The sequence below is a fragment of the Sinocyclocheilus grahami genome, unplaced genomic scaffold, assembly GCF_001515645.1.
Source record: "Sinocyclocheilus grahami isolate Dianchi unplaced genomic scaffold, SAMN03320097.WGS_v1.1 scaffold651.1, whole genome shotgun sequence".
NCBI lineage: Eukaryota > Metazoa > Chordata > Actinopteri > Cypriniformes > Cyprinidae > Sinocyclocheilus > Sinocyclocheilus grahami.
In genome coordinates, this window is record NW_015505830.1 from 372,692 (window position 1) to 398,454 (window position 25,763).

The 25,763-nt window shown below is 33.3% G+C and overlaps 1 protein-coding gene across 2 annotated transcripts in view; it reads left to right on the top strand.

Annotated features, from left to right (window-relative positions):
* Positions 1-25,763, top strand: part of LOC107558597 (peroxisome proliferator-activated receptor alpha-like) — a 35,832-nt gene that overhangs the window by 7,513 nt on the left and 2,556 nt on the right. For both annotated transcript variants that reach the window (XM_016242257.1, XM_016242258.1), the window contains exons 2-5: positions 4,984-5,229; positions 7,531-7,688; positions 16,411-16,549; positions 22,655-22,854. In XM_016242257.1, the coding sequence (XP_016097743.1) occupies positions 5,022-5,229; positions 7,531-7,688; positions 16,411-16,549; positions 22,655-22,854 (705 nt within the window). In that variant the 5' untranslated portion in view covers positions 4,984-5,021. The remainder of the gene's footprint in view (positions 1-4,983; positions 5,230-7,530; positions 7,689-16,410; positions 16,550-22,654; positions 22,855-25,763) is intronic.

Sequence of the window (25,763 nt, forward strand, 5' to 3'; positions counted from 1 at the left end):
TGTCTGTCTGTCTGTCTGTCTATCTATCTATCTGTCCATCTATCTGTCTGTCCATCTATCTATCTATCCATCTATCTATCTATCTATCTATCTATCTATCTATCTATCTATCTATCTATCTATCTATCTATCTATCTATCTATCTATCTATCTATCTATCTATCTATCTATCTATCTATCTATCTATCTATCTATCTATCTATCTATCTATCTATCTATCTATCTATCTATCTATCTATCTATCTATCTATCTATCTATCTATCTATCTATCTATCTATCTATCTATCTATCTATCTATCTATCTATCTATCTATCTATCTATCTATCTATCTATCTATCTATCTGTCTGTCTGTCTGTCTGTCTGTCTGTCTATCCATCTATCTATCCATCCATCATCCATCCATTTGGTTACAGTGTACTATAGATTCTCGACCCTACTTTTGATCTATTAATCCAAAATTTGCAAATAATTATATAGTAAAATCCATATTTATAACTACAGGTACCCTGATTCTGTCTGTATTTTGACCTTTACTTCTTTTGAGGTTTTTTTTTGTAACATTTTTGTAAGATTTCGGTCGGTCTCTGACCTCATTGTAGGTCGATGACCTTGAATGTCTCTGACTGAGAGCGCCGTGTCCCTCTTTGACCCCCGACAGACACAAAGGTCTGCTGTATTTGTCCTCCTCCTCCTCCTCTGGCTCATTGTTTCCCATCTTCAGAGTGTTTTCCCCTCTTTCTTGCTGCCGCTCTTCAGTGTGAGTGAATGAGTTTCTGTCTGTCTATTTCTATCTTTGTTATTGTCACATATGATCGTGTCAGTCAAGCATGACTGTCACTTCCAGCTCCTCCAATCTCAGGTTTTCCTTTAGTCTAAATCTCTGTGTATTTAGATGCAAAAAATACCATGGAAATACCATTTATTCTTGAACCTGTACTTTAGTAAAAGACAATATGACTTTCAGTATGAACTTTGTCTCGGATGTTTCTCCTAAAATTCCTCAGGAGAGATAAAAACAGCCCCAAATGAGTCACTAATTGTCATCCAGTAGAAGTCTAGAGCTGTAAAATGAATATCTAGAGCAGCTCACATCATCTCAGACTTTGGCATCTTGAGCAACTCTGAGCACAGTGTGAAACATTGTTGAGGCATCTTCAGAAACTCTACCATACAAAAAATAAGTTTATTAAAGTGTGTTATTTGTATACTTTAAAAATAAATAAGAGTATGAGAGTATCTGAGATGTACTTACGTATACTTGGCTTATACTGAGAAGTATACAGAAAAGCCTTAGTATAGGTCAAATATACTCAGACTTTTCTGTGTTCTTGTCAGTAAGCCAAGTATATACGTATATCTCTGATAAGTACATAAAATTAGAGAGTATGCTTTCAGTCTACCTTTTAAGTTCTTAATTGTTTGATCGAGATATACTTTTATTAAGTATTCTAAGTATACTTGGCTTATACTGACAACTATACAGTATCTATACTGAGTACTGTATATTTGGTCTATACTTGTACTTGTACTTAGTGATAATCTCCATCAAAAGATTAAGTATTCTAAGTATACTTGGTTTATACTGACAATTATAAAGAAAAGTCTAAGTGTATTTGCAGTAAATATTTTGATCGAGGTATACTTCAAAAAAGTATTAAGTATTTTAAGTGTACTTGGCCTATATTGATGAATATACAGAAAAGTACTTTAAGTACACTTCATTAATACTGACAAGTATAAAGAAAAGTCAGAGTATATTTGGCCTCTACTTCTACTTTTAAATCTTTTGATCGAGATATACTTTTATTAAGTATTCTAAGTACAGTATACTTGGCTTACACTGGCAAGTACAAAGGAAAGTCAGAGTATATTTGACCTGTACTTGCACAGTATATTTTGATCAAGATATACTTCAGAAAAGTATTTTTAAGTATTTTAAGTGTACTTGTCCTATTTTGATAAATATACATAAAAGTACTCTAAGTATTCTTGGCATATACTGACAAGTAAACAGAAAAGTCGAAGTGTACTTGACCTATACTTATACTAAATCTTTTGATCGAGATATACTTTGCTTATATTGACAAGTATACAAAAGTATATTTGGCCTATACTTGTACTTAATACTAAAGATATACAACTATTATATGGTATTTTAGTATACTTGGCATATACTGACAAGTAAACAGAAAAGTCGAAGTGTACTTGACCTATACTTAAACTAAATCTTTTGATCGAGATATACTTTTATTAAGTATTCTAAGTACAGTATACTTGGCTTATACTAACAAGTATAAAACAAAGTCTGAGTATATTTGACCTATACTTATACTAAATCATTTGATCTAGATATACAAAGTATACTAAGTATTCTAAGTACAGTATACTTGGCTTATACTAACAAGTATAAAACAAAGTCTGAGTATATTTGACCTATACTTATACTAAATCATTTGATCTAGATATACAAAGTATACTAAGTATTCTAAGTACAGTATACTTGGCTTATACTGTCACCTATAAAGAAAAGTCTGAGTATATTTGGCCTCTACTTGCACAGAATATTTTGATCGGGATATACTTTGATTAATTATTGTAAGTATACTTGTCCTATTTTGATGAATATACAGAAAAGTACTCTAAGTATACTTGGCTTATACTGACACGTATAAAGAAAAGTCTGAGTATATTTGACCTATACTTATACTAAATCATTTGATCTAGATATACAAAGTATACTAAGTATTCTAAGTACAGTATACTTGGCTTATACTGTCACCTATAAAGAAAAGTCTGAGTATATTTGGCCTCTACTTGCACAGAATATTTTGATCGGGATATACTTTGATTAATTATTGTAAGTATACTTGTCCTATTTTGATGAATATACAGAAAAGTACTCTAAGTATACTTGGCTTATACTGACAAGTATAAAGAAAAGTCTGAGTATATTTGACCTGTACTTGCACAGTATATTTTGATCAAGATATACTTCAGAAAAGTATTTTTAAGTATTTTAAGTGTACTTGGCCTATTTTGATGAATATACAGAAAAGTACTCTAAGTATACTTGGCTTATACTGACACGTATAAAGAAAAGTCTGAGTATATTTGACCTATACTTATACTAAATCTTTTGATCTAGATATACGAAGTATACTAAGTATTCTACGTACAGTATACTTTGCTTATACTGACAAGTATAAAGAAAAGTCTGAGTATATTTGACCTCTACTTATACTAAATCTTTCTCTTAAGATATACTTCTGAAAAATAGTAAGAAAGAATACTTGGCCAGTACAGACAAGTATACAGAAAAGTTTAAGTATTTGGTTTACTTGTACTCTTTTGATTAAGAAAAGTATAATATGAAAGTATATTTGGCTTGTAATTGTGTTTACTCTTTTAATAGAGTTGCCTATTAAATACTTTTCCCAAATATAGGCTTCTTTGAGGTAGTTCTCCAGTATATGTTTTTCATACTATCTTATGAACTTACATGTTCAAGTTTATAGTAACACATTTGCTTTATTCAGTACACTTGTATTTTAGAAATTATTACTGTACTGCTTTGCTTTTTTGTACGTGTGTCATTTATAAACTCGCTCTGAAGTCATGTGATCAAGTAACCTTCAGATGAACTCTAGTTTGCACTTCCATTGTGTCATGAGTGACTAAATCTCGGCAGCCTTGTTTTGCTCATTGATTTTCTCTCTGTGTCAGGCAGACACAACTCAGACGTTTAGGCTATTTTGGGCGAACTTAACCATATTTGCAGAAATCTGTGAGAAATATAACGACCCAAAGACCACCTGGTGATACACAGCCCTAGTGTACTGTGTATATTTATTATGTATATATAAATTCACACACATACAGTATATATTTTGAAAATATTTACATGTATTTTCATGTATATATTTATATTATATATAAATATATTTAAACATAACATATTTTTCTGAAATATATACATGCATGTGTGTGCATTTATATAGACATAATAAATGTACACAGCGCACACACATATATTATTTTTTAATTTTTTTTTATTTAGTCATTTAGCAGAAGCTTTTATCCAAAGCGACAACAGAAGCGATCAATTGTAGCATTAAAACAACTAAAAGCAGATCCAAAACTAAAAGCTAAAACTTTATAAATACTACCTATACACATTTTAAAAATAAAGAAATTAAATAAAAATGACAAATGCATACAACAAAATTTCAAAACTTAAAATTTTAATGAAAAACAAAAAATAAAGCTAAAAACTATTGAAAATATTAAAGAACAAAAGGTATGAGTATAATAATGATTCTAACATAACACTAACATAACACCAAAAAAACAACTTCATATATGTGTGTGCACAACCACACACACACACACACACACACACACACACACACACATACTGTATATGTACATACACATTTATAAATTCAATATATATATATTATTTCATTTCCATTTAGTTTGTTGAAGTATTAACATAACTCAAATGAAATAAAACTAAAACTTAACAAAAGACCTATACAGACAGAATAAATTCAGACATAATTTAACTAAAATTAAAATAAATAACAAATACAAATAATACAAATCAAACGACAGTAGTTTATCAGTAATCCTAAAAAATAACACTGCCAAACTATTACTACTACTTAAATGCTAAAATAAAACTTACACATAGTAAGAAATGGTTATAAAAACTGAAACAGAAGTGAAACAAGTTGTAGGAAATTGTGTTAAAATATTATGTAAGCAAAAAACTTTTATTTTGGATGACAGCACTAATAATATTTCAAATATATATATTTTAAAAGCACATAACCAAAATACTAAAAATAAAATAAAATAAAAGCTAATTAAAAAATAATCACTATTGCCAATGTCTAACCATGTGCAACAGTTACAGTACATTTGCATACAGTGAAGTTTGTTTAATATCTCCATGTGGTTCCTCTCGTCTGCTTTCAGGCTGATGTGTGATTGGTGCTCTGCCGCTGTCCGCCAGCATGGTAGACATGGAGAAGCACTACAGCCCCCCGTCTCCGCTGGACCACTCCGTGCTGGACAGTCCTCTGTGCCGGGACTTCATCGGGGGAATGGAAGAGCTTCAGGACATCTCTCAGTCCATGGAGGAGGACGCTCTCAGCAGCTTGGAGGTGACCGAGAACCAGTCGTCGGGTCTGGGCTCCGGATCGGAGAGCTCCACTGCGTTAGGTACACAAACGCTGCCACTCAAATACATGCAGACTTTTTCAGAAAAGCACACCATGCTCCAGTAGAAAGCCAAAAACATACTCAACACAAGTAAGCAAATGCAGATATGAATGCTTTGTTGACATATTGTACGCATTGTAATTTTGTTACATTTATGCTTATGGAAAAAAAAAAAGAAAGTAAACAATTTGCCAATAGGATAAAAACAGAAAATGCATGCAAGAAATATCCAAAAGAGAGTGTTACTTTTCTTCAATATTCAGAACTAATGTTTACGTTTTTATTTTTTTTTAAATAATGATTAGACTACATCAATCAAAATGTAATATGTACAATATTGGTAATAATAATAATAATAATAATAATAGCTGCTATTATTATTTATTTATTATAACAAAATAAAAAACATGAATAATAATAACAAATAATAATATATTTTTTGTATAATAAATAACAGCAATAATAAAATAATAATAAGAACAATTAATAATTAAAGCAATAATATTATTAAAATAATTAATAATAAATATTATTATTATTATTATTATTATTACAATTAAAATGATGGCAACATTAATAATAATAACAAATAATAATATATTTTTTTTGTATAATAAATAACAGCAATAATAAAAATAATAATAAGAACAATTAATAATAAAAGCAATAATATTATTAAAATAATTAATAATAAATATTAGTATTATTATTATTATTATTACAATTAAAATGATGGCAAAGTGGGATGTTTTCATATATAACCAGAATATTTATTTATGTATAACTGATGTTTTAGAGTTGTTTTATTTATTTATTTTATAATCATTATTACATCAATCAAAACTTAATATGTACAATATTAAATATTATTATAATATGTGTTATTTATTTATACTTCTTCTTCTTATTATTATTATTATTATTAATAATAGTAGTAGTAGTAGTAGCATTATTAAAAATCAATATTGGCAAAGTGGGATGTTTTCATATTTTATCAAAAATATTAATCTGATAACTAATATCAGTATAATATTTTATTGTTGATTTATTTGTCTCAAATGCATCGTCTTTTATGGACGCTTACTCTTTTTTTTTCTTTCTTTCTTTGGAAAACAGCAAAAATAATGATTAAAAATAATTTTAAAGTAGTATAATAAAAATATGTTAATATTATAAAATATTTAAAAAATTGCATTCATGTAATTGCATAGAAAATGTTGTGGGCATTTACATTTTATGCAGCATAATTATTTCATATTTATTTACTGTCAGGCAGGAAATGTAAGTTTTTCTTCATTGCATTCAGCGCATATTCACAAGATTGATCAGACTTGATGTATGTGCAGATTCTCAAGTGTTTTAGTGGTTTTCGGTTGCTCATCAGTGGCTTGTGGTTCTGGAATGCTGACCTAGTTTTTATTTCTAGAAGCTCAGTGGAATCAATTCTGTCAACAAACTTTATATTCCCAAATGTGATTAATTTCAGAATCTCAACCTGCTGTTTGACCTTGTAACAGTCACACAAAGCACAAAAAAGTGCTGAATTGTAAGAAATCAGGCCATCAAAGACAGAAAAGGATTGTTGAGGTTAAAACGCTTGAGAAATGAGGAAGTGACATCATGGAACGGTTTCTGAGGCAGCAGAGAGGCAGAGCAGTGGATTGGAATTGAGGTAAACAGGTTTCTAAAGTAGCTTAGGCTTAAAAATGGGCAGAAAAGTGAAGACTTTTAAATATTTGAGTAATTATTAGAAGACTTCAAAGTAACGTCACACTAAAGACTCTCTGGTATTACACTGCAAAACTTATCATATTTAATATAATATTTTGAAATATATACATATGTATGCATGCATGTAAATGATTATGTATGTATGTGTAGATAGATAGATAGATAGATAGATAGATAGATAGATAGATAGATAGATAGATAGATAGATAGATGGATGGATGGATGGATGGATGGATGGATGAATCGATGGATAGATAGATAGATGGATGGAAGAATGGATGAATAGATAGATGGATGGATGGATGGATGAATAGATAGATAGATAGATAGATAGTCCAGATTTTCAAATAGTTGTATCTCAGCCAAATATTGTCCGATCCTAACAAACCATACATCAATGAAAGCTTAGTTATTCAGATGATGTATAAATCTCAATTTCAGTTTTGTGGTCCAGGGTCACAATGGTGTTCTAGATCATTTTAAAGTATGAATTTATTTTTTTTGAAGGACACTGACTTTCTTTCTGCATTCTAGCTCATTTTCATGTGTTTTGTTTGCCCTCTTGTGTAGATGCACTGACTCCCGCGTCCAGCCCGTCGTCAGGTGTGTACGGTGGCCCGGCGGGACAGGACGAGTTCACCTGCACCTCTCTGACCCTGGGGTGCCGCGTGTGTTCGGACCGCGCGTCAGGATACCACTACGGAGTTCACGCGTGTGAGGGCTGCAAGGTGAGAGCCGGCCTTTTGCTGCTGTCTCTTTAAGGCCTGTAGATAACGTCTGTACACTGCCATAATTCACGAAGACACTGCGTGCTGAATGAGTATGTGTATATGTATGAAGTATAGAGGCTGAAGATTGTCTGTATATCATCTCTCACACACTGCTGGCCTGGTAAAGCCCCAGGACACACACATTAGCCTCGGTGGCCTCGTTTGAGGTCACAGAGGATGTTTTGCCCTCATATCTGTGTCTAGAGGAGCATCTGTTGACTTCACACATTAGTCATAATATTGCCGTCAGAAGAGCAACAAAAAAGCCTGGCTGTGTTCTTACCACAGTGTGTCTTTATGAACGTAAAGGCCAGACAGACCATTATATTGTTTGGGCAAATTAATGCATTTTGAAGTGTTTTAATGTGGTTTTTAAGAGTTGATTTAGTCATTTAGTAAAGAATCGTTAGACTACATCAGTTAAACAATAATATTTATTGATTTGTTTGTATATTTATTTATTTTAAATCATTATATTTATGTTACCAGAATATTTACCTGACAATTAATAAGCTGATCCAATATTTTAGTGTTTTTTTAAAAATAATTTTAAGACTACATCAATAATAATAATAAGTTTAATTTTTAGTAATCATTAGACTATATTAATCAAACTTAATATGTGCAAAAGAAAATTAAAATAATTCATAATTCAAATAATTATTATTATTATTAAAAATCTGTTCTAGCAAAGTTAGAAAGATATTTTAATACATTGCCAGAATATTTACCTGATAATATGCAGAACTGATGTTTTAGTGTTGATTTATTTGTTTTGTGTTAAATATTCATTAGACTACATGAATCAAAATTGAATATGTACAATAACAATAAAAAATTATATAATAATTATTATTATTGTCATTATTTATTTATTTATTTATTATAACAAGAATTATAACAATTATTATTGTTATTATTATTTATTTTAACAACAATAATAACTTTATTATTTGTTATTTTTATTGTTATTATTTTTGTTGTTGTTATTTTATTATTATTATTGTTGTTGTTGTTGTTGATATTTTTATTATTATTATTATTGTTGTTGTTGTTGATATTTTTATTATTATTGTTGTTGATATTTTTATTATTGTTGTTGTTGTTGATATTTTTATTATTATTGTTGTTGTTGTTGTTGTTAGAAATCAATGATGGCAAAGTGGAATCTTATCATATATTATTATTATTATTTATTTTAACAACAATAATAACTTTATTATTTGTTATTTTTATTGTTATTATTTTTGTTGTTGTTATTTTATTATTATTATTGTTGTTGTTGTTGTTGATATTTTTATTATTATTATTATTGTTGTTGTTGTTGATATTTTTATTATTATTGTTGTTGTTGTTGTTGTTAGAAATCAATGATGGCAAAGTGGAATCTTATCATATATTATCAGAATATTTTCAGGTATACCTGATATTAAGAAGCTGATTCCCAAAGTGTAAATATCGTTCATGAATATTGATCAAACAATGATTGCATTACATCTCTCATAATATTTCTGTAAAATTGTTATCTTTACGGTTGTGTGTATGTTTTCTCACTTCACTTGCAAATTCATTTGCCTCTCAATTGCTCACAAAGAATCATAGGATGCTATTCATTCATTGGTAGGCCTTGACCCTGATGTTCAAACACGGGCGACAGGTGCATCTTCGGCTGTGAAGTATGTGACTGCTTGAGCCGAGTCTCAGGCCACGGCTGCAGAGTTAAATAAAGCCTGTGTGATATAATGATGATGCAGTGTTTATCATTCATACTGGCTTATACTTATTTACACTCATTTCTAATACTAATTCTAATATGACCACACCAGCTGGAGTAAGAACGCTATGCCAGTCAAGGGGGTACAATAAAAGTATACATAATAATATGTATTCACATTTGCATATTAAATAGAATTGGGAGAAAAAAAATGATTCTCTGATTCATTACGATTCTTATTATATATTTCTCTGTTCTTCTTTATTAGTGACTATTTGCTTGTACTATATGCTTTGAAGATATTTATAATCTGTAATTATTTTTAAAAAGTACTTGTATGTAATTTAAATATTTAATTAAATATTTAAATATTTCCATGTTTTGAAGCTTTGTTTAGAAAATTATATTAAATTATAAAACAATTACGGCAATTATTTTTAATTCGTAATTACTTTAAAAAGTACTTATATCTGAAAGTCTCTAGTACTTAATTATATGGCATATTTCTTTATTCTTCTTTATTATTGACTATTTCCTTATAGCTTCTGTTTTGAAGCTATATTTATAAAATTAGTTAAATGAAAACAATTATTATTAATTTGCTAAATTTAAAATTGCTTATAAATTAAGTAATTCAATAGTAAAGGTATATATTAAATATTCAATTAAATATATTTAGAAAATGACTTAATTACAAATTAATAATAAGTATTGTAGTTGTTTTGTTTAAAAGGTACTTGTAATTAAATAAGTAATTAAATAAAATGGTATAAATTAAATATTTAGCCTATTTTTTGAAGCTATATTTATATTTACAGTAATTAATATTAATTTGTAATTATTTTAAACATTTATTTTAATTAAATACGTACTGGAAACGTATAGATACTTGAACTCTTAGACATAAGGCACTCTTTATTTATTTATATTACAAGTTTATTTCTTGTAATATGTTTATTCTTCATTATTATTGATTATTTGCTTGTCGTCTCTTTTGATGCTATATTTAGAGAATTACTTGAATGAAAACAATTATTGTTAATTTGTAATTAATTGTTATGTTTTGTAATTATTTAAAAAGTACTGAAGTAATGAAATAATAAAATAAAAATAGTATAAATTAACAATTTCAAAAATTAGACTATGTTTTGAACTTTTTTTTATATTACAGTTACAGTAATTATTATAAAGTACTTTATCATTTTAAAAATTAAATATTAAATTAAATTTAGCTTATGTTTTGAAGCTATATTTAGAAAATTACTAAATTTAAACAATTACAGTAAATATTATTAATTTGTAATATTTTTAAAAATTACTTATAATTAAATAAAAAATGGTATATATTAGATACTTCAAGTAGTTAAACTAATTCTTTAATTTAAATCAATAATCGTTTTGGAATCAGATCGTGACGCCCAGAATCAGATTCCCGCCCCTAATATCAATATAGAATTCAATTGATGTGCTTTACAACAAACATAGCTTTTGAATCAGACTTTCGAGCCGTAACTATCCATTTCATAATAACTCAATTCTCTGCGTCTCTATCTGTTCAATCATGTTTGATGCCCGTGATTTGGACGGTCACTCCGCATGTGTCTGTCCTCGACTCGACCTCTCCTCCTCTTCCTCCGGTCCCTGGTGCCTCTCCATCTCCCTGTGTATCTCCCCATCTAATCTCCCTTTCGAAACTGAAGTGTTTCTAGGGACAACATGACTCAATATGAGTGAAGCAACAGCGATTCGTTTTTACAACCCCGTCCCTTCTTACCAGCCTGCTCTTTGAGTCTCTGCTCTGCTGGCAAACCGCTGGTCATTTTCAGCACTTCGCCAAATTGTGCAAGCCGCTTGATTTCATGCTTTGGATGCATTTCTCGACCTCTCCTCCTCTTCCTCCGGTCCCTGGTGCCTCTCCATCTCCCTGTGTATCTCCCCATCTAATCTCCCTTTCGAAACTGAAGTGTTTCTAGGGACAACATGACTCAATATGAGTGAAGCAACAGCGATTCGTTTTTACAACCCCGTCCCTTCTTGCCAGCCTGCTCTTTGAGTCTCTGCTGGCAAACCGCTGGTCATTTTCAGCACTTCGCCAAATTGTGCAAGCCGCTTGATTTCATGCTTTGGATGCATTTATGACCTTAGGAACTGGCCTGTTTATTCTTTCCAGGGAATAACGCTCTGCTATCAAGCTGGAGCTTATGGCTTCAAATGGCTTGGGTTTCAGCAGTGGTTCATTATCAAATAAGTTTGAATATAAATGATTTGTTGGTAAGATATACTGTATATGTGACCCTGGACCATAAAACCAGTCATAAGGGTCAATTTCTCGAAATTGAGATTTATGCATCATCTGAAAGCTGAATAAATACGCTTTCCATTGATGTAAGGTTTGTTAGGATCGGACAATATTTGGCCGAAAATCTGGAATCTGAGCATGCAAAAAAAATCTAAATATTGAGAAAATCATCTTTAAAGTTGTCCAAATGAAGTTCTTAGCAATGCATATTACTAATCAAACATTAAGTTCTGATATATTTACAGTAGGACATTTACAAAATATCTTCATGGAACATGATCTTTACTTAATATCCTAATGATTTTTGGCATAAAAGAAAAATTTATAATTGTGACCCATACAATGTATTGTTGGCTATTGCTACAAATATCCCCCAGCGACTTAACACTGCTTTTGTGCTCCAGGGTCACATATATGAGCAATATCACACAAGTTGCAATGCGATATGGCTGTATATCAGCACGGCTGTGATTCCGCTGTAGGTAATCACCTATGGCTTTAATCATATTTGATAATAGATAATCAAATAATATATTAATGAGACCAAGGACCGCCCGTTAGATTTACCCAAAACTAATTATATCTCATGTTTAACCGCTATGGAGACATCAGAGCCAGTGGCAAATTCTAGACGATCTCGACTAAAAATCTCTTAAAATTTCATTCCATGACACAAAAACATTATTATTTATAAAATTACAGTGGATTTGAGCGTCCGCCATGACACTTGCTGTGAGAAATACTGCAAGCAGAGTGCTACAAACGGTGAAACGGTTGGAGTGCTGTTATCACTAGAATATTGCACCGCTGGAAAAGGCTCTCGGCCAATCAGATTCGAGGACCAGAAAGAACTGTTGTATACATATATATATATATAGAGAGAGAGAGAGAGAGAGAGAGAAATAAAATTTCATTCCATGACACAAAAACATTATTATTTATAAAATTACAGTGGATTTGAGCGTCCGCCATGACACTTGCTGTGAGAAATACTGCAAGCAGAGTGCTACAAACGGTGAAACGGTTGGAGTGCTGTTATCACTAGAATATCGCTTTGTTTTCTAGTTTTGCAACAGTTACCATTGATTGCATCTCAAAATTATTGATGACAATGAACTCAACCACTTGTATTCTTGACCCTGTCCCAACCGCTGTTCTTAAGGGGTGTCTGTTTTTATTTTCTATTAGCTTAGGACATTCAAGGTTAAAATTAGGCAACTTGAGCGGCAATACAAAAAAAATCAGGGTTAACTGTCCATAAGCTCAAGTATGACGAACACTTAATTCAGTGCAGTGAAGCCCTTAAGGTGGCAAGAGCTCAATACGGTTCACACATTATAAGTGATGGTGCTGCAAATCCAAAAAATATTTTTAAGACTTAAAAATCTAAAACCAAGTAAGTCACCCACATGTTCTTCTGTTCAGCAGTGTAACACGTTTCTTAATTTTTTTGTGGATACAATTGAAGTCTATTGGTTCTTCCCCTGAGTTTGTGCTCCCTGAGGTTCTTCCGCCCAGTATTCCTGTGACTTTGTTTTCTAGTTTTGCAACAGTTACCATTGATTGCATCTCAAAACTATTGATGACAATGAACTCAACCACTTGTATTCTTGACCCTGTCCCAACCGCTGTTCTTAAGGGGTGTCTGTTGACAACCAGTCCCCTCATAATGAATATTGTGAGCGCCTCTCTTATTACTGGGATTGTTCCGTGTGAACTTAAGACTGCAGCTATCACACCAATCCTTAAAAAGCCTGGGTGTGATACGTTTGATCTAACAAACGTATTTCTTTTTTAGCTAAAGTCCTGGAACGTGTTATTGTGGCACAACTACATTCTCATTTGTCACTCAACAAGCTTTTAGAACCTTTCCAATCTGGGTTTAGATCAGGATGTAGTTTTGAGACCGCCTTGGTTCGAGTCATGAATGACCTCCTCGTCTCAGCTGACTCTGGTGCCTCAACCCTTTTGGTTTTGTTAGATCTGAGCGCAGCATTTGACACAGTGTGTCACTCTATATTGCTTGATAGACTTAAGAGTTAGCTCAGTATTTTTGGTACTGTGCTTAAATGGTTCAGATCCTACCTTACAAATAGATTCCAGTTTGTTGTTCTGGGAAACAACAAATCTGACATTAGCCAGGTCCAATATGGTGTTCCTCAGGGGTCTGTTTTGGGTCCTATACTTTTTTAATATGCTTCCTTTGGAGCAAATCATTAGGAAGCACGGTCTTGGGTATCATTTCTATACTGACGATTTGCATCAGCTCAAAGTCTGATGTTACAGTCAGTTCCACAATCCTTTCTGAATGTTTGCAGGACATAAAATTGTAGATGCATCACAGCTTTTTAAAACTGAATAGCTCTAAGACTGAGGCTCTTCTTATTGGCACACCAGCAGCCATCCACAAATGTAGGAACTTTAATTTGACTATGGACAACAGCTCTGTACACTGGGTTGTTTCAACCCAACTTTGGGTCAAATATGGAGTAACCCAACTTTTGGGTTAAAATTTTAATTTAAAAAAATTAACCCAACGGTTGGGTTAGTCCATATTTGACCCAAAGTTGGGATAATTTAATCGCACACATCTCTCAGTTTATGAGAATGGATCAATCCAAAAGTCGTTTCATAAATCACTGCCTACTGTACAATAACAGTTGAGCTTCATGATAATGTGCACATATTTTAAATATGGACACTTTTATTACTGAAATGCTGGAAACTGTTTACAAGAATAATATTTCGTCACAGCTTGTGGAAAAAAGAACAAAATCACGTGAAGTGGGACATTATCATTTTGCAATTTTTATGCAATTTTTTATTTTTTTTATTGTATTAATAATATTTATTATATAGAATTTTATATTAGGGTTTGCACAACTAATCAGTGTTATTGCAGTTACAGTGTTATTTTAGTATCATTGCGATACTATTATCATTTTATTAGTATTTGTAATTAATTTTATTTTTATATTTTCTGTTTTCACTTTAATTTGAGTAATTTTGTGTGCTTTTGTCATGTCTGTTAGTTGTTTTGTCTATATTTTTATTAAATGTATTTCATCTTTAGTTATTTAAGTACTTAAAGTGAAACTAATTGAAAATAAGAAATATAAACTGCTTTGACAAATAGCTGAAATAAGTTTAATTTTTTGTACATTTTATTTTATTTCAGTTAACACTTATTTAGTAGTGAAAATGTTTTTTATGGTTGTAGTTTTAGTTAATGACAGTAACCCTGACTAGTTGACCAAGTAGTTGAGTCATAAGTTTAGTTTATGTAAATAATAGTTTGCGCTAACTTATTCATGTAATTTCCACATTTTTAAAATGACATTTTGAGAGATAAAATGCAAAACGGAAAACCATTTAAACTATAAATACGATATTTAAATAGGTTGGGTTAGTCCATATTTGACCCAAAGTTGGGTTGAAACAACCCAGAATTTTTAATAGTGTACTGCCGTCTTTACAAGCTCTTGATGTTTGATGTTCACTTGACACTGGAGGCTCACATCGGCGTTTCATCATCTCAGAAATATTGCTAGGATTAGGCCTTTCCTTTCCTTTCTACACCTGATGCGGAAAGGCTCATCCACACAGTTATCACTTCAAGAACTGATTACTGCAATCCACTTTACATCGGCCTACCGGCAAATTCTATTAAACGTTTGCAATACATTCAAAATTCAGCAGCACGTGTTCTTACTCACACATCCTCACGTCAGCACATCAGTGGTGTCCTTTGTAATTTGCACTGGCTTCCAATCCAATCACGTATCGAGTTTAAAACACATATTTTAACTTATAAAGCTGTACATGGAATGGCCCCTTCTTATGTTTGTGATTTAGTGAGAATGCCTTCTCGTCCTCTCCGCTCTGCTGATTGTTGTCTTATATTGTATTATATACTGTATTATTTGTATTTTACTTGTCTTTTTACTATGCTGTAGCCCAATGGGTGTGAGAAAAGCACATTATAAATAAAATGTATTAGTATTATTATTATTACAATTGATTATAACATTATAAATGTCTTTACTGTCAATTTTGAATGCATTCTCGCTGAATTCAAAATATTGATTTAATTTAATTTAAATATTACCCCAAACTTTTGAATGGTAGTGTATTTTGTGCAGCTATATTTACTATATTTATGAGCAACACAAAAATACAGAGCGAAGCATGTCCAGAACAAGTCAAGAGGAAGAACGTTTTTTATGCTTTTCCAGCAAGAATAACTGCACTTCCATGCTTATCATAAGATTTTGATCATGCCGTTCACTCCTAATATTAAAGATAGGTCATTTTGTCAAGCTCATTCCTATTTTGAATCTCTGTCACCGTGCCTGGAAGGCAGAAGCTGTGTTTCTAAGAGAGGAAACCCAGACGGATCCAAGGACAAATGAGGACGAACACAACCTGCCAATGTGCTGCCAAGCTATTTCCTGAAACGCCTGGTTTGGATTGTGTACATGAATTTCTGGCCCGTTTATTAGCAAGATATGAACTTAAAATGGAACGAGTTGTCTTTAAGGGGTATATTTAGAGCAAGCGATGACCTTACATTGATCTGTGTTGGCTTGGAAATGCTTGTAGGAATGTGTGTCGTTCTTGTTTAGTCAGAATGAGCTCAACTGGATTTCTGTTTCTGCCTCTTGTAGGGTTTCTTCCGCCGGACCATTCGCCTCAAACTGGAGTACGATAAATGTGAACGCCGCTGTAAGATCCAAAAGAAGAACCGAAACAAGTGCCAATACTGTCGCTTTCAGAAGTGCCTGTCAGTGGGCATGTCCCACAATGGTGAGTGTGGCAAACAAAAGCCCAATTCTGATGGTCATTTGATTGTTTGTCGTCTAATTTCAACATTTGCAGAGGCTAGTCTGTGATTTTACTGCCGTCCGAATCAAGCATTTTGGTGTTTTTCTCCCACCGTCTGCATAAAAATTCCTTTTCAAATGGTTTTTGACAAACATTAAGGCCGTGTGGTAATTTAATCGCACACATCTCTCAGTTTATGGGAATGGATCAATCCAAAAGTCGTTTCATAAATCACTGCCTACTGTACAATAACAGTTGAGCTTCATGATAATGTGCACATATTTTAAATATGGACACTTTTATTACTGAAATGCTGGAAACTGTTTACAAGAATAATATTTCGTCACAGCTTCACTGCAGCAAGTGGAAAAAAGAACAAAATCACGTGAAGTGGGACATTATCATTTTGCAATTTTTATGCAATTTTTTTTTTTTTTATTGTATTAATAATATTTATTATATAGAATTTTATATTAGGGTTTGCACAACTAATCAGTGTTATTGCAGTTACAGTGTTATTTTAGTATCATTGCGATACTATTATCATTTTATTAGTATTTGTAATTAATTTTATTTTTATATTTTCTGTTTTCACTTTAATTTGAGTAATTTTGTGTGCTTTTGTCATGTCTGTTAGTTGTTTTGTCTATATTTTTATTAAATGTATTTCATCTTTAGTTATTTAAGTACTTAAAGTGAAACTAATTGAAAATAAGAAATATAAACTGCTTTGACAAATAGCTGAAATAAGTTTAATTTTTTGTACATTTTATTTTATTTCAGTTAACACTTATTTAGTAGTGAAAATGTTTTTTATGGTTGTAGTTTTAGTTAATGACAGTAACCCTGACTAGTTGACCAAGTAGTTGAGTCATAAGTTTAGTTTATGTAAATAATAGTTTGCGCTAACTTATTCATGTAATTTCCACATTTTTAAAATGACATTTTGAGAGATAAAATGCAAAACGGAAAACCATTTAAACTATAAATACGATATTTAAATAAATAATAAATAAGATAGTATTTCCTACTATTAAATGTAATATGAACTTGTTATTATTTATCTAAGCAATAACAGAAATTGTGTTTACTGCTCCTCCACCATGAATTAAACGCCATCCGAATGCATGAGTGTTATCCATGCAATTTTATTTTTACAGACGTCCCCATGAGAAATTACCATTCAACTATAGGGCTAAATTCTTCAAGTGTTGTGGCAAGGTCCAAAATAAATACTGGCCATCTGAACATCTTTTTGAGGAATTGCAAAATAATGCATGGTTTAAATTTCAGTCATGTCTTGAAATATAGCGCATTAGTAGTGTGAACTACTTTTATGGTGTTTCGCCAGGTTTGTAGTTTGACAACACGTGGTCACCATTTGCTTATTAAATGGAAAAGCTCAATTCAGAGACTGAAAATATATTTACACCTCTATACAGATATATTTTGTGTTCCACTGAAGGTTTGGAACAGCACAAGATGAGTAAATGGTGACAAATTAATTTTGGGGTGAACCGTTCCTTTAAACGATCTTCCTTTAACGGACTTGATGTTGCGGTAACGTTCTGGATAATCTTTGACTAAATGATCTAACATGAGAGCGTTTGGTTGTTTTGTCCTTGAGATATCAGTGCATTGACTTCCTGCGATGACCTCTCCATTGCTTTCAGTCTGGAGTCAAAGGTCATCTTTTATGAGGCCCGCTAACACGTCCAGGCCTGCTGAACTGCTCATCTTTCACAGGCTTTGTGATCAGCGAAGGCATGTGCTGAAGTCGTGCTATGGTCGAAGTCCGTAATCCGAACCGTGGACTCTTGAAAACACACACCCCGACCCCATTCCTCACAGCGATGTGGGTTAGCTGCTCAAATGAGCATTTTACGGTGTCTTTGGTCCGTTGGATGGAAGTAGTCTCTGTAATATGTGTTGGAAAAGAGACTAAATAGAGTTCTAAATAAACAGATTAGTTCCATTCTTTTCTTTAGACTTGCTGTGAAAGTAAAAACCGGCGATCTTCGCCACTCCCTTCATCCTGTTGGATAAACCTCTTCTTTCCTTTTTTTTTTTTTTTAAGAAATTCATGCTTTTATTCAGCAAGGATGCATTAATTTGATCAAAAAAGTGACAGCAAAGTAATTTCTAATGTTACAAAAATGTATATTTCAACTAAATGTTGTTCTTTTGAACTTTGTATTTATCAAAGAATCCTGAAAAAAAGTATTATTTTCAATTCCAACGTTATTATCTTTTGATACAAGAAACAAATATAGGTGCACTAATTAATAATACAATTGATATATTTTCACTAATAAGGACAACACTATTATATTAAATTAATAAGTCATATTAACCCACTGTATCTCAAATAAAAGCCTACCTCAAAGCAATAATTGAACTGCTGTAGTATCTAATAATGTTGCTTAAGATATTTTTTTGTATATGGTTCAAATTCTTTTAGATGTCAGGCATCATATGCATTCAAAAAGCAAAAGTCTATTTCTATTTTTGCAGAGGACTAGCAACTATTCTAGTGGTAACTAGATTTTAATTTTTTTAAATATATATTTTACTCAAATACATTAATCAGCTGATGAGTCAAGAACAGTCTTTAACCAAACTTTGATGAAATGATACAAGATATTATTAAAAGAATAACTCAATGAGATCAAGTGGAGATAATATCCATTGCAACACATTGTTTAATGTGCAACACTAATAATTTTTAAATGTAGTTTTACATTTAAATATGTTCATTTTCTAACAGAAAAGTGTCAGCACAGACAAACATGGTTAACACAATGTTATAATTGCCCCCGATGTTGCAGCCATGATTAAACAGCCATGCCTAAATTATATTAGAACACAAAAAATAAATGCAGCCTTGGAGAACAGAAGAGACGTCTTTCTACCTTTTGACCTATTTTACACCTTGCACGCCCCAAAAATTGGCTTTTTTCCATTTTGCTTTGTTCTATGTGGGTTTTTGTGTTCATGTTCAACAAAATAACAGCAATCCTGTTGCTGGATATAACAATACATATAATACCTAGAGATTAGCATGCGTTTGTGTGTCATGCAATGGAGGTTTACAGGCAGGGACTGTAAGCTTATTAGCTGTTGGGGATTGTGGCGTCTGCATTAGGATTGCATTCATGTTTTAAAGATATCTGCATTTGCATGCACCATATATTACTGACATTTTAAATGTAGTTTTACATTTAAATATGCTCATTTTCTAACAGAAAAGTGTCAGCACAGACAAACATGGTTAACACAATGTTATAATTGCCCCCAATGTTGCAGCCATGATTAAACAGCCATGCCTATATTATATTAGAACACAAAAAATAAATGCAGCCTTGGAGAACAGAAGAGACGTCTTTCTACCTTTTGACCTATTTTACACCTTGCACGCCCCAAAAATGGGCTTTTTTCCATTTTGCTTTGTTCTATGTGGGTTTTTGTGTTCATGTTCAACAAAATAACAGCAATCCTGTTGCTGGATATAACAATACATATAATACCTAGAGATTAGCATGCGTTTGTGTGTCATGCAATGGAGGTTTACAGGCAGGGACTGTAAGCTTATTAGCTGTTGGGGATTGTGGCGTCTGCATTAGGATTGCATTCATGTTTTAAAGATATCTGCATTTGCATGCACCATATATTACTGACAGCAGAGACTGTATAAGTAAAGTTTTGCATGGACACCACAGGCTAAATCTAGTTTTATTCTGGTGCAGCTTCACACAATCAAGGTGCATGGAAGGAGAAATCAAATGTATTTTTAAAAACAAAACCAGCAACACTTGTGAAGTGGAGAAATCAAACTATTCAGAGAATGGAATTGAAAAAAGTTTGTTTTTAAATGAGTTTCTTTGTATTTGGAAGCCCTGATGAAGGCCTGTGTGCCGAAACACGTTGGCGAAATAAATCGATTTTTTTTTTTAAACTCTGAATAGTTTAATGTCTCCACTTCAAAACTTTTGCTGGTTTTGTTTTAAATAAATCGAGCTTCTGAAATGCTGAAACAATTTTCAACACCATAATGCCCACCGCTGCTCTGCATGGTTGTGGCGTCTGCATTAGGATTGCATTCATGTTTTAAAGATATCTGCATTTGCATGCACCATATATTACTGACAGCAGAGACTGTATAAGTAAAGTTTTGCATGGACACCACAGGCTAAATCTAGTTTCTGATATGTTGTATTTTTATTCTGGTGCAGCTTCACACAATCAAGGTGCATGGAAGGAGAAATCAAGTGTATTTTTAAAAACAAAACCAGCAACACTTGTGAAGTGGAGAAATCAAACTATTCAGAGAATGGAATTGAAAAAAGTTTGTTTTTAAATGAGTTTCTTTGTATTTGGAAGCCCTGATGAAGGCCTGTGTGCCGAAACACGTTGGCGAAATAAATCGATTTTTTTTTTAAAACTCTGAATAGTTTAATGTCTCCACTTCAAAACTTTTGCTGGTTTTGTTTTAAATAAATCGAGCTTCTGAAATGCTGAAACAATTTTCAACACCATAATGCCCACCGCTGCTCTGCATGTCCAATGACACCATGAAATTCATCTGAACACAGTCCAGATTTAAACTCGTGTTACTCAATTCCTCTGGGCAAGTTTCTAAGGCACCAGACATCCTGATCTGACAAAATGTGTAAATAGTGGCCTTGGATTTCATCAAATATTAATCATCCGGGATCAGCAGCACATGTGGTTGTTTTGCAAGAGCAGAGTGAAGGTTTACAGAAACAACTTACAGTCCACTTTTATGTTATCCACACCAACAATAGGGATATTAACTTTTAAGGCGAAGATGAACTTTTATGTGATTTGAACTCTTGGAAGGCTGTCAAGAACTAACCACAAATGATCACGTCAAATTTTATCCGCATATCACTGGAGAAACTTCACAAGAGGCAAGTCAGATACCGGTTTTGTTCCAAAATATAAAGAGCTTCCTACAGAGGCAGCATTATACGTAGGGCTGCCCCCGATTAAAGATTTTTTCTAGTCATTCATTAAAGCCATTAGTCGACTAATTGCATGTTTATATTAATTTAAAACTTAAATATAAACTTGGGGGGCCTTTGATGTAGACTATAGCCTATTCTGTGCTCAAGCACATAAGTATCTGCTCAACAGCACTTAAAAATGCTAGCGAGAAATGCTGGCATCGTCACATTTTTTAAATTTCAGTACCGACTGGTACCGAAGTCAGTATGTTTGACAACCCTAGTAATGACTATGAATGTGTTGGAAAAAATAGCAAGGACATATTTTATTTATTCATTAATAAAACAGTGTTTTGAAGGAGGTTAATGATGCTGACTCGCCATCTCCGTAGCACAGTAGACTCGCCTTTAGAGAGAAATGCACCTTTAATACGGATTACATAATCAAAGAGTATTTTAAAGTAGACATTTCAAGCTTTCTATAGATATATTTCTAACGTCTTTGAGGCGAGTAGCCAATGAGTTTCTGTTCGTTTTTGTGACGCTGTCCAGTGCTCAGAGACAGAGATGGCAGAAAGTGCATTCTGTTCGTTTTCTTTATTTTACAAAAGCACGTTTTGTTGATATGGTTAGTGCACACAAATAAAAGTAGACCCTTTACGGTTTCAAATGATGTATAAATCTTATCTGCTTGAGCAAAAATGATGGCATATTTTAAATTGTCTCCGTTGTTATCAGGAAAAAATTGTGCAGTAATCGCATCGGCGCCTCCATGTCATGCAGTAAGAGCGCAAACAACTTCAACACTTCACACAAACACTTGGATATGCACCTAATAGTGTACATTTATCTAAAGTTGATACTACTTGCTACACTTTCAAATGATAAGCCATATATGAAGTTGATGAATGACAGCTGAACATTTGGATATTCTGCCCAATATAAGTATATCGCGGCTGTGCGCGAGGTGGAATGGAACGCGAAAAGTGTAGAATAGACAGGCATTAAGCCTCTTCTCGTCAACTAACGTTTAGTCGACTATTGGGTGGGCAGTCTTACATGGGACGTACATTTGAGAGTTTTCTCTGAGTTGAGGTTCTTGTTTCTATCCCGCAAACAGCCATCCGCTTTGGGCGAATGCCACAGTCGGAGAAGCTGAGGTTGAAGGCGGAAATCCTAACGGGAGAACGAGAGATCGAGGACCCACAGCTGGCCGATCAGAAAACCCTGGCCAAGCAGATCTACGAGGCCTACCTGAAGAACTTCAACATGAACAAATCTAAAGCACGGACCATCCTAACAGGCAAGACGAGCACACCGGTAAGAGCATCCAGTCACGTGCATTATTCATTATAGCTAATGTGCATCTTTTTCTGGATCTTTTTTGTAATTCTAGCAACACCCTAGAAACAACTCATAACACCTTTGCAGCCACATAGAAATAACCTAGCAACCCTTCATAACACCTTAGCAATGCCCTAGCAACAACTCAGAACACCTTAGCAATGCCCTAGCAAACACTCAGAACACCTTTGCAGCCACATAGAAATAACCTAGCAACCTTTCATAACACCTTAGCAGCACCCTAGCAAACATTCAGAACACCTTAGCAATGCCCTAGCAAACACTCAGAACACCTTAGCAACGCCCTAGGAACAACCCCTGAACATCTTTGCAAACACATAACCAAGTAACCACCCAGAAAACCTAAGCAACGGCCTAGCAGCAACACAAAACACAGTAGAATCAAATAGTAATAATCTAGCAACAATTCAGAACACTTTAGTAGCACCCTAAGAACAAACCATAATACCTTCGCAACTATATAGCAATTACCTAGCAACCATTTGGTACGCATTAGCAACGCCCTAGTAACCAATAAGAACACCTTAGCAACAACCCATAACACCTTTGCAACCACATAGCTATGGCCTAGCAACCATTTGGTACGCTTTAGCAACGCCCTAGCAACCAATCAGAACACTTTAGCAACACCCTAGGAACAACCCAGAACACCTTTGCAACCACATAGCAGTGATCTAGCAACCATTCAGAACACCTTAGTAATGTCCTAGCAACCAATCAGAACACCTTAGCAAATCCCTAGGAACAACCCATAACACCTTTGGAACCACATAGCAATGACCTAGCAACCACTCAAAACAGCTTATCAACGCCCTAGCAACCACTTAGAACACCATAGCAACATCCTAGCAACAACCCCAAACATCTTTGGAACCACATAGCAATGACTTAGCAACCACACAGAACATAGTAATGACCTAGCAACTGTTCAAATCACCTTAGCAACGCCCTAGCAAATTGTAGTCCATTACTGATCGCAGATTACATGACAAATATTGTAGTTAGTAACGTAATCCATTACATTACACATTGTAGATAATATAATCAGACTACTTTTGACCTAACTCGCTAATCACATTGATTTTAATAGTATAATCTTGTACCATATTGATATAAAAATCTTTTTTATTTTTATTTAACAACATTAAGTGCATTAAACATTACATTACATCAAAGTTTCCCAAACTGGGGTTTGCGAAGGAACTGAAAAGCTAATATTAAATCATAAGATTTTATAATGAAAATAAATCATTTTAAAATAACAACAATCGAAATAAAACACTTACTAATAAAATATTTTGTTTACCTGCATGTCATGTGACCATTAACCAACGTCAAATAACTGTGAACCTGCAAATGTGTGCATCATGCAAAGTACATGTAAATAAGTAATAATGTTAATTACAAGTATTTTAAAATGTAATATAATCTAATTACAAGTACTTAATTGGAATCTGATTACATAATCCGGATTACATGTAGAGCCTGACCGATATATCGTTTTGCCGATATTATCGGCCGATATGAGCCTGTTGCCAATGTATCGGTATCGGCGAATATGCCGCCGATATGAAAATTTTTTTTACAGAACATATAAGGCAGATAAAATACTTGAAATGGTGTAATTACTTAGTTTGTCCAGTCCGCGCTCCATTGTTTGCTACTGGCGACCTGGATGAAACGCTTTTGAAGCTTAAGTCTATGGAAAACCTTTGAAACTTTGAACGGCCATATCTCCGTAACGGTGCGGCGAATCCGCACCAAATTCGGGGGATCCCTTCAGCTTGAGGAACCCTCTCGAACGTGAATTGAGTGTACGTCTAGAGGCCCGCTTTCGAATGAGACCACCCCCGCGTCGTTAGCCCCCAGGGTTCGGGAGTTACGGGTGGTTAAATTTGCGTTCCGGCGCCGACCGATCAAGCGATCCCGGGGGAAATGTGTGGACACACGAATGGGAAAGTGTCCAAACTTTTGACTGGTACTGTACTATAATATACACAAAGAATATCGACCGATATATCGATATCGGCCTTTTTTGTACTCCCTAATATCGGTATCGTATCGGCCCCAAAAACCCCATATCGGTCGGGCTCTAATTACATGTAATCTGTTACTGAACCTGCATCATCAGATTACACTTTTCTGTTTTCTCCACCATGTTCATGTCGCTCTAGACCTTCTTATAAAGCGCAAAGGCCATCAATAAAGCAGAACTCTTTATTAAATTAGCTTGATATGACACGGGGCTCATGGGACGTGGGTTTGGAGTTCATCCTGACTGGGTGTGGATGGCTTCCACCTCAGACGTGCTTCCCTCACGCATCTGTAACACTAGCTTGATTGTTGGCTGTGCTCTTGGGCCTGAGCTTCACAGGACACGGCCCAGCTGTTGTGAGTGAGAGCAGCTGAATTAAGACGAGGCTTTCATCTCTCACAGTGCTCTTGTTCTCTCACGGCCCGCAGACCAGCCTCTCGGGGTGTCGTGTTGACCTCTGTTATGGAGGCGGTGAGCGTTTCGAGTTTTAGCCCCGTTTGAAACAAATGCCGTCATCTGAACTGTTTCAGGTCGAGGGTTTTGTATTGTATCGTCCTGTGTGACACAATTAAATGTCTTTTGACATTCATGTTCAGAAAGTATTGAAACAGGAAGATGGGTCTGTTGCATATGCTTATACACATAATATAATAATAATAATAATCATTTATTTTATTACTATTACTCTTATTCAATTTTTATTTTGTTTTCTATTGTATTACTAATTTTTTATTGTGTGTGTACTTGAATACAGTCTTGAACTTATTAAATAATATATTAAAAAAGAAATATATATATATATATATATATATATATATATATATATATA